Source organism: Pseudonaja textilis, chromosome 11 (assembly GCF_049901715.1).
Source record: "Pseudonaja textilis isolate UNSWEBS1 chromosome 11, rPseTex1.2, whole genome shotgun sequence".
Classification (NCBI taxonomy): domain Eukaryota; kingdom Metazoa; phylum Chordata; class Lepidosauria; order Squamata; family Elapidae; genus Pseudonaja; species Pseudonaja textilis.
In genome coordinates this window covers 3883400-3898203 of record NC_142000.1, presented here as the reverse complement: position 1 = coordinate 3898203, position 14804 = coordinate 3883400, and the positions used below count along the sequence as shown (strand labels likewise).

The 14804-nt window shown below is 39.2% G+C and overlaps 1 protein-coding gene across 2 annotated transcripts in view; it reads right to left on the bottom strand.

The window, feature by feature from the left end:
* DRC7 (dynein regulatory complex subunit 7) overlaps positions 1–8871 on the bottom strand; it is a 36539-nt gene extending 27668 nt beyond the window's left edge. Inside the window, exons 1-3 of one of the 2 annotated variants that reach the window (XM_087940434.1) lie at positions 8799–8871; positions 6698–6877; positions 1249–1423 (exon numbers count right to left, since the gene is read on the bottom strand). In XM_087940434.1, coding sequence (XP_087796560.1) covers positions 1249–1423; positions 6698–6840 — 318 coding nt within the window. In that variant the 5' untranslated portion in view covers positions 6841–6877; positions 8799–8871. Of the gene's footprint in view, positions 1–1248; positions 1424–6697; positions 6878–8798 lie in introns of those variants that run through there. The other variant, XM_087940435.1, reaches the window with a different exon arrangement.
* Between the last annotated feature and the right edge of the window lie 5933 nt (positions 8872–14804).

The following is a 14804-nucleotide window of genomic DNA, read 5'->3' as shown; positions in this document are numbered from 1 at the left end:
CCTCAGCTGAGCTAAAAAACAGCACAGCTTACCAGCGTTGACAGTGGTTGGTCTTTGAGTCCTCCACATGTGTGCAAAGCTTGCGTGCATAGAACCGTGCGTAGAAGAGAACAGGATAGAATAGAATAGAATAGAAATTAGAATAGAAATTAAAATAGAATAAATAGAATTTAGAACAGAATACAGGAATATAGGAATTAAAATAGAATAGAAATTAGAATAGAATAGAATAGAATAGAATAGAATAGAATAGAATAGAATAGAAATCAGAATAGCATAGAACAGAACAGAATAGAATAGAATAGATTGGCCAAGTGTGATTGGAGTCACATGGAATTTGTCTTGGTGCAAATAACTCTCAGTGTACATAAAAAGAAAAGATACATTCGTCAAGAGTCAAGAATCATCAGGTACAACACTTAATAATAGTCATAGGGTACAATAGAATAGAAGGATATAGGAATAGAATTTAAATAGAATGGGATGGGGATGGAACGGGATAGAGAATAGAATAGAAAATAGAATAGAATAGAATAGAATAGAATAGAATAGAATAGAATAGAATAGAATAGAATAGAATAGAATAGAATAGAATAGAATAGAATGCAGAATAGGAATAGGATAGGACAGGACAGGATAGGATAGGATAGGATAGAATTCTTTATTGGCCAAGTGTGATTGGACACACAAGGAATTTGTCTTGGTGCAAATAACTCAGTGTACATAAAAAGAAAAGATACATTCGTCAAGAGTCAAGAATCATCAGGTCCAACACTTAATGAGAGTCATAGGGTACAATAAGCAATCAAATAATACTAGGAAGCAGTCAATATAAATCGTAAGGATACAAGTGACAAAGCTATGGTTATACAATCATACAAGTGGGAGGGGATGGGTGATAGGGAGCAATGAGAAGATTAATAGTTATAGTAGTGCAGGCTTTGTAAATAGTTGGACAGTGTTGAGGGAAATATTTGTTTAGCAGAGTGATGGAACCCATAGGAAACAATTTGGAAACCCATCACTGGAAGTAACAGCTTTGAAAATAGCTGAATTGTGGGTACTGGATGGTGGTTTCCCTCAAAATGGGTGTGCCTTCCGTATTTCCCAAATATAATTCTGGTGTCACCTCTAATTGGTCTCTAAGAAAATGAGTGATAAGGACAAATTATGGACAGAAAAGAAAGAAGCTACTCAGGCTTTATAGATTCTTGGAACCTCCTTTCTAGAACTCTTTGTCTGACTTACTTCCATGCCACATTCATTGATTGGGTGAAGGAAGAGGGGTACACGGTCCGGGCAAAGGTGTGCGTACTGCCGATGGAAATTATCCGCCACCTGTAGAAGCAGCTGCTCCTTGGGTGTGTTGCTTTTGTAGGACTCCGGCAAGTGGGCCGTGACAATCTTGCTCCAATCAAATTCACTATATGCAGGGAAGACAAAGAAGGGAATAAAACAATTGTCCTCCACTTACAACAGTTCATTTAGGGATCGTTCAAAGTTACAACTTCACTGAAAAAAGCCCACTTATGACCGTTCTTCACACTTACAACTATTGCAGCATCCCTAGTCACATGATCCAAATTCAGATGCTTGGCAACTGACTCATATTTATGACCGTTTCAATATCCCTTTTATGACCTTCTGACAAGCAAAGTGCATGGGAAAGCCAGATTCACTTAACAACCATGTTACTAACTCAACAACAGCAATGATTCACTTATCCACACTGTGACTAGACAGGTCATAAAATGGGGCAAAATGCACTTAACAACATACATTTTGGGGGCTCATGTGTGGTCATATGTCAAGGACTAGCTGTACTGATAGGTAGCAATTTGCCAAGATTTCAGGGAGTCACTTCCTGATAGGAGACCAAAAGTGACGCCTGTTTTATTTATTTTTTTAAGCTAGAAACAGAACTCTCTCTGACCATCTACAGTTCAAGGTGCTGTGCTATTCCATCATAGAATAGAATAGAAATTAGAATAGAATAGAATAGAATAGAATAGAATAGAATAGAATAGAATAGAATAGAATAGAATAGAATAGAATAGAATAGAATAGAATTCTTTATTGGCCAAGTGTGATTGGACACACAAGGAATTTGTCACGGTGCAAATGCTCTCAATATACATAAAAGAACAGATACATTCATCAAGAATCATCAGGTACAACGCTTAATAAGAATCACAGGGTACAATAAGCAATCAAATCATACTAGGAAACAGTCCATATAAATCGTAAGGATACAAGCGACAAGTTACAGTCCTACAGTCACAAGTGGGAGGTGATGGGTGATAAGGAGTGATGAGAAGATTAATAGTAATAGTAGTGCAGACTTTGTAAATAGTTGGACAGTGTTGAGGGAATTATTTGTTTAGCAGAGTGATGGCGTTCGGGGGAAAAACTGTCCTTGTGTCTAGTTATTCTGGTGTGCAGGGCTCTGTAGTGTCGTTTTGAGGGAAGGAAGTGAAACAGTTTATGTCCAGGATGTGAGGGGTCTGTAGATATTTCCACAGTCCTCCTTTTGACTCATATAGTATACAGGTCCTCTATGGAAGGTAGATTGCTTTTTCTGCATTCTAATTACTTTCTGAAGTCTGTGTCTGTCCTGTTGGGTTGCAGAACCAAACCAGACAGTTACAGGGGTGCAGATGACAGACTCAATCATTCCTCTGTAGAACTTACAGATTCAAATTAACAGAGTTGGAAGGGACCTTGTAGGTCATCTAGTCCAACCCCCATCTGTATCAGCAGCTCCTTAGGCAGTTTGAGCTTTCTGAGTTGGCACAGAAAGAACATTCTTTGTTGTCCTTTTTTTGATGATGTTTATGATGTTAGGTGTCCATTTTAGGTCATGTGATATAGTAGAACCCAGAAATTTGAAGGTCTCTACTGTTGATACTGTGCTGTCTAGCATTGTAAAAGGTGGTAGTGTGGGAGGGTTTCTTCTAAAGGCTACCATCATTTCTACGGTTTTGAGTGTGTTCAGTTCCAGATTGTTCCGGTTATACCACGGGGCAAGTTGTATAACCTCCTGTCCATGGTGCAATTCCACTGTAGTTTAAAACAGTATACAATTAGAAGATTGGGAAAGATTATGAATGAAAAATTATACATTAACGCTGACAGTTTCATATAAAGAAAGTTTGTGCAAAATGTTTTATCGTTGGCATCAAGCACCGGTGAGATTGGCTAAAATCTATCCAAATTTAAAACTGGAATGTTGGAAATGTAAAAAGACACCAGGGACCTTCTTTCACATGTGATGGACCTGCCCAAAAGCGAAGGAATTTTGGAATAAGGTAAAGATCTGGTTACAGGAAATAACAAGCTTAAAGATAGTGCCCAAACCTGAAACAGTCCTATTAGGGATAACTAAAGGTGAATATACAAAAGATATTAATGATACATATATTAACAGAGGCTAGGATATTACATGCTCAGAATTGGAAATTAGATAGTACCCCCACAGATGACACGATTATAAAGAAAGTAATGGATTGCGCAGAAATGAACAAATTTACAATGGAATTGCAGGAGAGGGAAGAAAAAGAATACTATACAGTTTGGGAGAAATGAGATGTCTGGTTAGACAACAGAAAGAAAAGAAAATGTAAATGTAAAACTGTTAAAGCGTAATTGTAAATAGTGTGTGTGTGTGTGTGTGTGTTTGTGTGTGTGGGAGAAGGGAATAAAACAACTGCAAAAAATGTATGTAGAATTTGTTTTTAAACTTGAAAATTCAATAAATTTATTTTTTTTAAAAAACAGTTTTTTTAAAAAAAAGTTCCTACAGCATAAGAACAGAGAACTTCATCGAAGGGCTTTTCCTGTTCTATCACGTTAAAACAATCTTTACCCAACCTTGAGTCAGCAGAAAACAGCTGGCCTGAGATAGGGCTCCTCTTGGACCCATCGCTGTCCTGCTTCGGTTGCTTCTGTTCCCATGTAGCCCTGACTTCCAAAATAAATGGTGATAACACTTCAAGAGATTTCACACCCCTTGAGGCTGCCAGGAATTGAGGTCAGAAGAAAAGGGAAAAGCGATTTAGCACAATTCCCAGGCTGTCTCGCTTATGGGAAAAAGAAGATGTTACCAGGACATACTTCTGCCATGGTTCAGTACACATGAGCAAGACTGCTGAATCCCTGGGCAAGTTTAAATTCCAAATTTCGAGAAGAATGGCGTGTCCAAAAAATTTGGAGACGGCACCATTTTTCTATGGGCCACAACGCTGCTCCGAATTTGGAAAAATTAACATTTACATCTACTTTGATGCTGGCTTTGGATGTGTTAGATTCTAAAAGGGGTTCCTAACCTTTTCCATATCCCTCCCCTCCCAAGAATGCTTCTGATATATTCTCACACGCTTTGCAAAAGTAGATAATTATATGCATAAAATTATGCATATACATTATAATTTTAAAACTTCTAAACCCAAGTTTTCCCACCTCCCTCCCGGAATATGGTCTCACATTCCCAAGGGATACAAGCAGCCCTGGTTGGGAACACCTGTGTTAGAATAAGGCAGAAAGTGTTATTTTAACACCAATGTAATTAAAGCTGCCTTGTAGATGGGTTGGGGATGAAGAAATCTCATGGACATTTGGCAGGAAAAAATATCTCCAAATGTATGTTTGTACCATGGGGAGCTTTAGGTGACAAAGAACTAAATATATGTAATTTTAGTTACAAGATCAGTCCAGAAAACTGGGTATTTATAGGGGTACCTTGAACTCATTATTAATTGGTTCTGGGAGGCACAAGAAGTACCAAAAAGGATGGGTATCAAATGAATTTTCCCCAAAAGGAATAGAATAGAATAGAATAGAATGGAATGGAATGGAATCAAATTGAATCGAATCGAATCGAATCGAATCGAATCGAATGGAATGGAATAGGAATGGGATGGGATGGGATCCAATAGAATAGAATAGAATAGAATAGAATAGAATAGAATAGAATAGTTGGAAGGGACCTTGGAGGTCTTCTAGTCCAACCCCCTGCTTAGGCAGGAAACCTTACACCACTTCAGACAAATCTCTTCTTAAAAACATCCAGTGTTGGAGCATTTACAACTTCTGGAGGCAAGTTGTTCCACTGATCAGTTGTTCTCACTGTCAGGAAATTTCTCCTTAGTTCTAAGTTGCTTCTCTGCTTGATTACTTTCCACCCATTGCTTCTTGTCCTGCCCTTGGGTGCTTTGGAGAATAGCTTGACTCCCTCTTCTTTGGGGCAGCCCCTGAGATACTGGAACACTGCTATCATGTCTCCCCCAGTCCTTCTATTCATCAGACCAGACATACCCAATTCCTGCAATCATTCTACATATACTTTAGCCCCCAGCCCCCTAATCATCCTTGTTGCTCTTCTCTGCAATGTCTTTTGCTCTGCAATATAGTGTGTCGCAAGGCAGCCTGCACCATGAAGTTCTGCCTTGTGCATTGAATACCAAACAAACGAAAAGTATGGGGACAACATTTTCATGTCAAAATGCGCTGAGTCCCAAATTCGATGAGTTTCTAAGCATTTGAGTACCGAGGTACCACTGTAACAACTTTGACTTCTGGGTATTGCATTAAGTAGAAATTTGCATGGACATGGTTTTATTCTTGTCTGCAGTACAGCATTTTTTTGCCAGGCTATGTCATATCCCTAGACAAGTTCTGAACTCAGAATTAAATGTCCGGGGAGTTTATATTTATTGCTATATTGTGGGCAAAACCTGGAAAGATACAAAGGATTTGATCCTAGAGAAAATATTGTAACCAGAGCTAATTTTCTTAGTACACTTTCTGATGGCTAAAATTTCTGAGACACATCGCATCATAAATTAACTCCTGGACTGGTTATTTGGCTAATAAACAAGGCTAAAATATGGCTAACTACAGGTGGTCTTTGCCTTACACTGGTTCCCTCAGTGACTGTCCAAAGTTACAACAGAACTGGAAAAAAAAGCAACTAATGAGCATTTTTCACAATAACAACTATTGTAGCATCCCCATGGTCATGTGATCAAAATTCAAGTCCCTGGCAACTGGTTCATAGTTATGACAGTTGCAGCATCCAGGGGTCACATGATCCCCTTTTGCGTCCTTCTTATAAGCAAAGTCAAGGAGGAAAAGCCAGATTCATTTAACAACTGTGTTATTAACTTAACAAGAGCAGTTATTCACTTAACAACTGTGGCAAGAGAGGTCATAAAATGGGGCTAATTCACTTAACAAATGTTTTGCTTAGCAACAGAAATGTTAGGATAAGTTATGGTTGTAAGTCAAGTTAATTTGCCGAGATAGTTTTTTTAAAAAAATGAGTGAGACAGGAGATAATTGCACCCATCTTTAATTTGAATAGATATCTGTGTTAACCAAGATCAACCATTTAGCATATTTTCAATTACATTAATAAATTTCAATGTGGATTTTCACAATGGGCTAATAAATTTCATTGTAGATTTTCCAGCATACTATAACATGGATTTTCACAACGTGCTAATACATTTCAAATAGATTTTCATGCTGTGCTAATCAATTTCAATGTGCATTCTCACAATGGGCTAATCAATTTCACAGTGTGAAATTTCAGGCCATTTAGTAGGCTTCGGGGACAACAACCTCTTGTGAGAACCCAGAAAGTGGGTCAATACAGTAATTAACTTTCATGCCCTAAAGGAAGTTAGATATTGCTTACCATACACCTTTAGGAACATGGACTTTGATCCGTGACAGCTGCTTCTCCAGGTCTTGGACTTCAGCAGCGAGCTTTGAAGAGCTTCGCAATTCTTTCTCACCTCCCATTTGGGGAGATCCGGATTTTTCCTCTTGGACCTCCATCTTGCTGCTTGCAACAGTACAGATTGTCTGAAAAAAACTGAGTTACAAAGTCAAAGAAGAGCCACGGTGGCGCAGTAGTTAGAGTGCAGTACTGCAGGCTACTTCGGCTGACTGATGGCTGACTGCAATTTGGCAGTTCAAACCTCCCCAGATAAGAATAGAACAGAACAGAACAGAACAGAACAGAACAGAACAGAACAGAATAGAATAGAGATGAGGAGGAGGAGGAGGAGGAGGAGGGAGGGAGGAAGGAAGGAAAGTAGAATAGAATAGAATAGAATAGAATAGAATAGAATAGAATAGAATAGAATAGAATAGAATAGAGGAGGAGGAAGACGAAGAGGGAGGAAGGAATAGAATAGAATAGAATAGAATAGAACAGAATAGAGAGGAGGAGGAGGAGGAAGATGAGGAGGGAGGAAGGAATAGAATAGATAGAATAGAATAGAATAGAATAGAATAGAATAGAATAGAATAGAATAGAATAGAATAGAATAGAATAGAATAGAGGAAGAAGAGGAGGAGGGAGGGAGGAAAGTAGGAAAGTAGAATAGAATAGAATAGAATAGAATAGAATAGAATAGTTCATTGGCCAAGGGTGATTAGATACACAAGGAATTTGTCTTGGTGCAAATGCTCTCAATGTACATAAAAGAAAAGCCAGATTAAATTTAGCAACTGTGTGATTAACTTCAGGACTGCAATGATTCACTTTACAACTGGGGCAAGAAAGGTCATAAAATGGGGCAAATTCACTCAACCGCTGCCTCACTTAGCAACAGAAATGTTGTGCTCAGTTGTGGGGGTAACTTGAGGACAACCCGTTAACTCTGGTTCAGCCCTAACCCTAACCCGCTTGCTCACATGTGCAAATGCACGTCTTTCAGGAATTTAGCTCGATGGGATGAAAGCTGACAATCCAAAAATGTCTGAGCATTCATGGAGGGAAATGCTCCACCTTTTCTCAATAATGGTTGTGGACAAGCCTTGAAGCTATGCTTTTTTTTTTCCCCTAAGGACAAATCAGGATGAATAGCCACGCACATGTTTGCCTTATCTCTTTCTTCACACATCCCCCGTTCTTCCACCGTGACAAGGAATTCCAAGGAGGTTTGTAAACAGCAAAGCAGAAATGTTTTTTTTAAAAAAGAGCTGGCAACTTTTCAGCAGGTCAAGCTGTTCCCCCCAACCTTCCCTTCCTCCCTCCGGATTTTGTCCCTTTTCTTCCGAGAAGAAAGAAAGAAAGAGAGCAGCCTTCAAACATATCCTTGATTTAGCATTATTTGTATAGAAAATAAGACCATTATTCCGGAAGATTATTTTTTAAGATTAGATACCCGTAACCATGACTGTGGTTATGTTTCTCAATTAAGTCCTTGCCAAGGAAAAAATATGATGGGCTAAAGAGAGAGAGAGAGATAAAAAGGGTTTTTTTTCTCTGCATTTCTCCTTTCAGAGATTTTAAAACTCCTGAGATCGCAGGCATTCTCAGCTCGATAATTATATTTTCCACGTCCCATTTTCAGTCTGTTTTCTTTTCTTTTTGTTAAGAAATGAAAATTTCTAGCCGCTGAAATATAAAACTTTCTTCCAGCTTTCCAAGGTTTTTTGGCTAACAAATAAAACAGACTCTAAGCTAAACGACACAGAGAAAAAAAAATACTACCAGGAGGGGAAAAATAAGATCTTTCTTGATGGAAAGGCAGAGTGAAGTTATTTTTAAAGCAAAATGGGTTTTAGACACAGCAAGTAGCAAAAAACATCGCTTTAAAAATAAATTAATGCAAAGAGAAAATTGCAATATTTCTAGCAGGGGTCCCCTCCCCCAAGCTTCTAAACTTTGGAAAAGTTGAAAGTATGTCAATGCTTCCATGCCTGCCTCTAACCAAGCAATGATGGTTAAAAGTGTGTGAATTGCACTAGCAATTTTGCCTTTCGCTCCTCCTTGTTTATATCACCTTAAAACGTGCTTGACCCTTTCCTAACTACGGATGGGTCACCCTTCCCTCCTACTGACCTCCAAGTCTCTGCTCTTTCCTGCAAGATCTGTTGATCTCCGTCTCCATGACAACCAGCTTCTGGAAGCAGAGGCCTCTGGGAGTCGTAGTTTGCTCCTTTGCTTCAACCAGTTGCTCCAGCTGGGGAAACAGGGATGTTAAAAAGCAAGAATAGGAAAACAGAATGAGATTTCTGGAGGATTTCTAAGAGAATGGACCAGCGCTTCCTCTGCAATATCGATCAATAACATTCACCTGTTTGTTTTGTTTTAATTTTGGATTCACCCTTCACCCTTTTTTATATCGTCAATAGAAAAATAATTGTTATGGCAACCAAACCAGTATAATAAGTCAATATAGGTGGCTCTCAGCTTACAATCACAACTGTGACAAGAAATTATATTGCTAAGCGGGGTAATTGTTACGTGAATCTCGCCTGATTCTACAACCTTTTTTGCCACAGTCATTAAGTGAAACACTGCCGTTGTTAAGCAAATCTTCCCTAATCAACTTTACTTATCAGAAGCCCACTGGGAAGGCGGCAAACAGTCATCACAATCACAGATAGTTCCTGACTTACCACCATTCATTTAGTAACTGTTTGAGGTTATGGTGGCACTGAAAAAAGGGGCTTAAAGCCATTTTTCACACTTGCGACCATTGCAACATCCCCATGGTCACATGATCAAAATTCAGACGCTTGGACAACTGACTTATATTTATGACGGTTTCAGTATTCCAGGGTCACATGATCCCCTTTTGCGTCTTTCTGACAAGCAAAGTCAATGGGGAAGCCGGATTCACTTAACAACCGTGTTACTAACTTAACAACTGTGGCAAGAAAGGTCACAGAAAGAGGCAACGACTCACTCAATAACTATCTTGCTTAGCAATGGACTACCTGTATTGGCTCCAAAAAATTTTTAAATTGTGAAGTTCTTGTAGCTACGAATAAAGGAAACGCCAACATTGACTCAAATGGATCGTTCAATGTACTAGGTAGTCCTCAGCTTATGACCACCAGTGAGCCCAACGTTTCTGTTGCTAAGCAAGACAGTTGTAAAGTGAGTTTGCCCTAGGACCCCTGGTGGTACAGTGGTTAGAATGCAGTATGACAGGCTAACTTACTGTTCACTGCCAGGAATTTGATCCTCATGGGTTCGAGGTTGACTCAGCCTTCCGTCCTTCTGAGGTCAGTAAAATGAGGACCCAGATTATTGGGCACAATATGCTGACTTTGTAATCTGCCTAGAGAGGGCTGGAAATATACTGTGAAGCAGTATATAAGTCTAAGTGCTATTGCCCTTCCTTCTTTTCCTCCTTCCTTCCTTTTTCTTTCCATCCTTCCTTCCATCCATCCATCTATCCATGATGCACAGTGGTTAGAATGCAAGGTTGCAGGATTTCAATCCTGACCGGCTCAAGGTTGACTCAGCCTTCTGTCCTTCCGAGGTTGGTAAAATGAAGACCCAGATTGTTGGGGGCAAGAGGCTGACTCTGGAAACCGCTTAGAGAGGGCAATAAAAGCACTGTGAAGCAGTATATAAGTCTAAGTGCTATTGCCCTTCCTTCTTTTCCTTCTTCCTTCCTTTTTCTTTCCATCCTTCCTTCCATCCATCCATCCATCCATCCATCTATCCATCCATGATGCACAATGGTTATAATGCAACGTTGCAGGAAAACTGCCCACTGTCACGAATTCGATCCTGTCCACCTCAAGGTTGACTCAGCCTTCTGTCCTTCCGAGGTTGTAAAATGAAGACCCAGATTGTTGGGGGCAAGAGGCTGACTCCGTAAACCGCTTGGAGAGAGCTGGAAATCAGTATATAAGTCTAAACACTATTGCTATTGCCTTGTTTTACAACCTTTCCTGCTAAAGTTGTTAAATGAATCATTGCAGTTAAGTTAGCAACACGGTTGTTAAGCGTCAACTGTCCAGTGGGCGAATCCAGAAAAAAACAAACTCCTGGGACATTATTTTACCAAGAGTACAAACTTTACTGAATAGATCCACAGTGGCACAGAAGAAGCGTAAAGCCAGCTCTGGATTTCTCTGCGCAAAAGCAAGTCATAGTTCATCATTTCCACTCTTCCCCACAGTCCATTACGTCCTCCAATCCTGTTTGTCCATTTTGTTTTTGGGAACCAGCCGATCACACTGTGGCATCTGCTCTGGGTGCCCTTGAGGGAGGGGACCAATGACTTATAGGAATCACTAACGATGATTGGATGCCATTCCCCGCACCCTTGAATTCCAATCCACCCCACCCACCCCTTATTCTTTGTCAAGCTGCCAGCTAAACAGAATATAGGTAAAAGTTTGAGTCAGTCTTGACATGCTGACAACCCCTCACCCCCCCCCCCGAAAAAGGGTAGACCTGAAACAACAATAAACATACATTTTTTATATCCATCTGTCTTATACATTTTCATTATTCTCTTCCAATAAAAAATACAATCTAAAGTTAAAGAGATATAATTTGAATAAATAGAAGGAAAAGAAGTAATAAAGAGAAGTTTGGGATAAGATATGAAGATGAACAGATAAGGTAAATATATATATCAAATTGTGCTTGTTTGGAAATGTGATAACTTGGAATAATTCTGTCTTTAAATAAGTTGTTGTATTGGCTTTTTAAGAAAAAAAAATTCCTATGTCATTATATTTTATGTTTTGTTTGTCTGTGTATTGTTTTGGAAAATCAATAAAATTTGTTCAAAAAAAATAAAAAAAATAAATAAACATATACATACATACACATCAGTGGTGGGATTCAACATTTTTTACTACCGGTTCTCTGTTCTCCTGCGCAGGGCAACCAAAGGAAACCCAGCCGATCAGCGGTGGGTCTGCATTAATTCTTGCCCTGATTCTCTTCAAGGGTCTAAAAAAGGAACGTCTAGATGAGAATAACAGAGTTGGAAGGGAGCTTGGAGGTCTTCTAGTCCAACCCCCTGCTTAGGCAGGAAACCCTACACCATTTCAGACAAATGGTTATCCAACCTCTTTTTAAAAACTTCCAGTGTTGGAGCATTCTGGAAGATTCTCTCTCGAAGCAGTTTTAAAAAGACAAGAGGAGATCGAAAAGTTGGAAGGTACCAAGAATTTTCTACACCCTGAGAAGCCAGACACTCCAAAGTACAAGCTAGCTTCTAAACAGTGGCTTGTTACCTTGAATTGCTGTTACTAGACAGTATTTTCAGAGGCGTTAGAAGGTCTCAATCTGGCAAAAAAATAGTTATCCCAAAAACCTTGGAAGGAGGGGATCAGCTGGTTTGGAGATAATATATATAAGGGCAGAGGAAAGTCCGTGCCATCTCCCATAGATGCTCCTGAGCTGTTTATGGTGAGGAAGAGAGCGGATGAGCAGCCTGTTTGTCCTTACTCTGAAGTCCAGCAGGGCTTACTCACAAGTAAGTGAACCATCACATTGCATCTCCTCAAAGGAATATCTTTGGGTTGTGCTAATGTCAAGTCCTTCTTTTCAACTTCCCTTTATGGGTTTGCTTTTAGTTTTGGTATTGGAATAACTTGTTCTTCTTCAGAGAAATTGACTAAAGAAACCGATGGGGTTCCTTTTCTTTTTCTTTTTTTTTTGTCTTTTGAGAATTACACATTTCTTTCCTGGTGTGTGTGTGTGTGTGTGTGTGTGTGTGTGTGAATTTTTCAAGCGTTCCCTTTGCAGGATTATTCTCTGAATTTCTTCTGAGTAGTGGGAATGACTTGTGGTGGGTAGCCGTTGCAAGGATTTCTGAAAGAGAGACCTCTTTTAAATCACTTTTTTAAAACTTTGATGTTAGCGTCTTTCACTAGAGTTCAAGAAAACAACCTCCGTCATTTGAGTTACGGCAATTCTCAAAATTAGACGCTTTGCTCTCCCACTCACCATTTCGGTTCTCTGTTCTTCAAAATGTTGAGATTAATTGTTTTAAACAGGTGTCCGAACGGCAGCTTTTAAATCATATTTCACCCAGATGATGTAATGGGAAAATCCTTGCTTGTTTTGAACCAGTAGATGCATTTAAAGGCAAAAGAGTTTTATTAGAGCTATAATCACCTCTCTTCATTCAACTAGAAAATATTTTGAAGATGAAACAATTGATTGAAAATACTTTTATCTACTGCTAGATAGAATAATTCATACATTTTAAATTAAGACTGGGGAAGGATTTTTTTCCAGGTTTAAGTAATTGTAGACCGCACATGTTGAAAATTCTGATCTTCTGAGTTTTATTATATCTCAATGGCTGTTATTAGAGCAATATATTTCTTTATATTTTTTGAGAGGGTTTTTTGTTGCTTTTAATCGTGTATGCCTCTCTGAATCACATATTGAGTGGGTAGCTAAATAAGTTGAATTAATACCAAATAATTAATAAACTAACTGCTGGCTTGAAAATGTCTGTGGCATAGAAGGTATTTTAAGATGAGATATATTGACAATTAAGACAAGAGTCAGTTTGTCTTCTGTGCTATTTGTTAATGTGGCTTGTCCTAATGGAATACAAGGAGCCACAAACTAATTTAGTAAAACTAGCCCTGAAGTTAGTTTATCATTCATTGTGTTGTATGAACCAGGAACACTGGATTAATTGCACAGCCCATGCAATGTCTAAATGCAAGATGGGGATCATTGTGTAATCCACAGTTCAGTCAATTGGAATAAACATGTGTAAATACAATTGGCTGTGTCTCTAGGATGCCACAAAACACAAACTACCTGGTAATCTTAATCAGTTCTAGCTTACAAACCCATCAGTGTGGTTAAGTTGATCGTTTGTGGCCACCATATGCTCTGAGAATACAGAAAATTAATTTTGTAACCTGTAGTTAATTCATCTACCCAAAATGTGCTGCACTAAATATAGTCACTAAACCCAGAAGAGAATTTCCCCCCAACTCTCTTCATGATGGCTGCATTTGAGTGGCACTTTGAACTACAAACCAGCTAACCATTATTGTAGCTTAGCCTGCCATGTGAAGGTCAATAGGGTAGGCTGATTATGGTTTAGTGTGTCTCAAGAATGCAGGAAACTCATGAATCGAATAAGCCAAGTTCTCTTAACCATGGATATGTGTTTTTGAAAGAGAGCCAATGAATATCAGGGTGGCCAGATTTGAAGGAAGAGGGTGGGACTGTAGTTCTTGGAAGTGTGAATGAATCGAGAACATCCCTAGGTCATCCTTAGTGGGGGAAGCTCTCAGTTGCACAACTATTCAAGATGAAGGACCTCCAACCTCTACCCTGCCCACAGCAGAGTCTTCTGCTCAAAGGAGTCAAAAACATTAAGATGGCAGCCATTCAAAGCCTACCCTTTTAAAGTCATTTGCACTCAGCACCTTAAAAAGAGGGAGGGGCTAAAGTCACATGACTATGGCCACCAGCTCAATTTTTTTAACCTCCCTCCCCATCTCCGGCTTACTACCTGCAATTCAAGGTGGGTGCACCTTGGGCATAGATCGATCCATCTATATTGGGAAGCAAATTCAGGCTGTGAGAAGAAAACTATGAAGGTAAGGCAGGTCAAAGCTGCAACAAGATACAAGGGTGAGTATAAGAGATCAGTGAACAAGTCTTTGGGCACTCGGTTCATTCTTAATTCCATCCCTTTTCAATTGCAGGTACTTCCTCTGCATTTTTTTAAAATGTTAAATATGTTTTTAAATATTTTCTTAACATATCCACCAATGTGGGTAAAATTGCAAATGAAAACAAAAATTTGATTGTGAATCAGGTTGCTTTGCATCCAGTCAGGGTGATATGTGGAATCCTTCAGAGATTATGGGGCACTATTAAAATATTGAGATTGCAGAAATGGTGAGACTTTGTCTGAATCTGGAAGCTCAGCATGGTTGGCTGGACCTGATTAGATAGAAGACCATCAGAAATAGAATAGAATAACAGAGTTAGAAGGGACCCTGGAGGTCTTCTAGTCCAACCCCCTGCTTAGGCAGGAAACCCTACA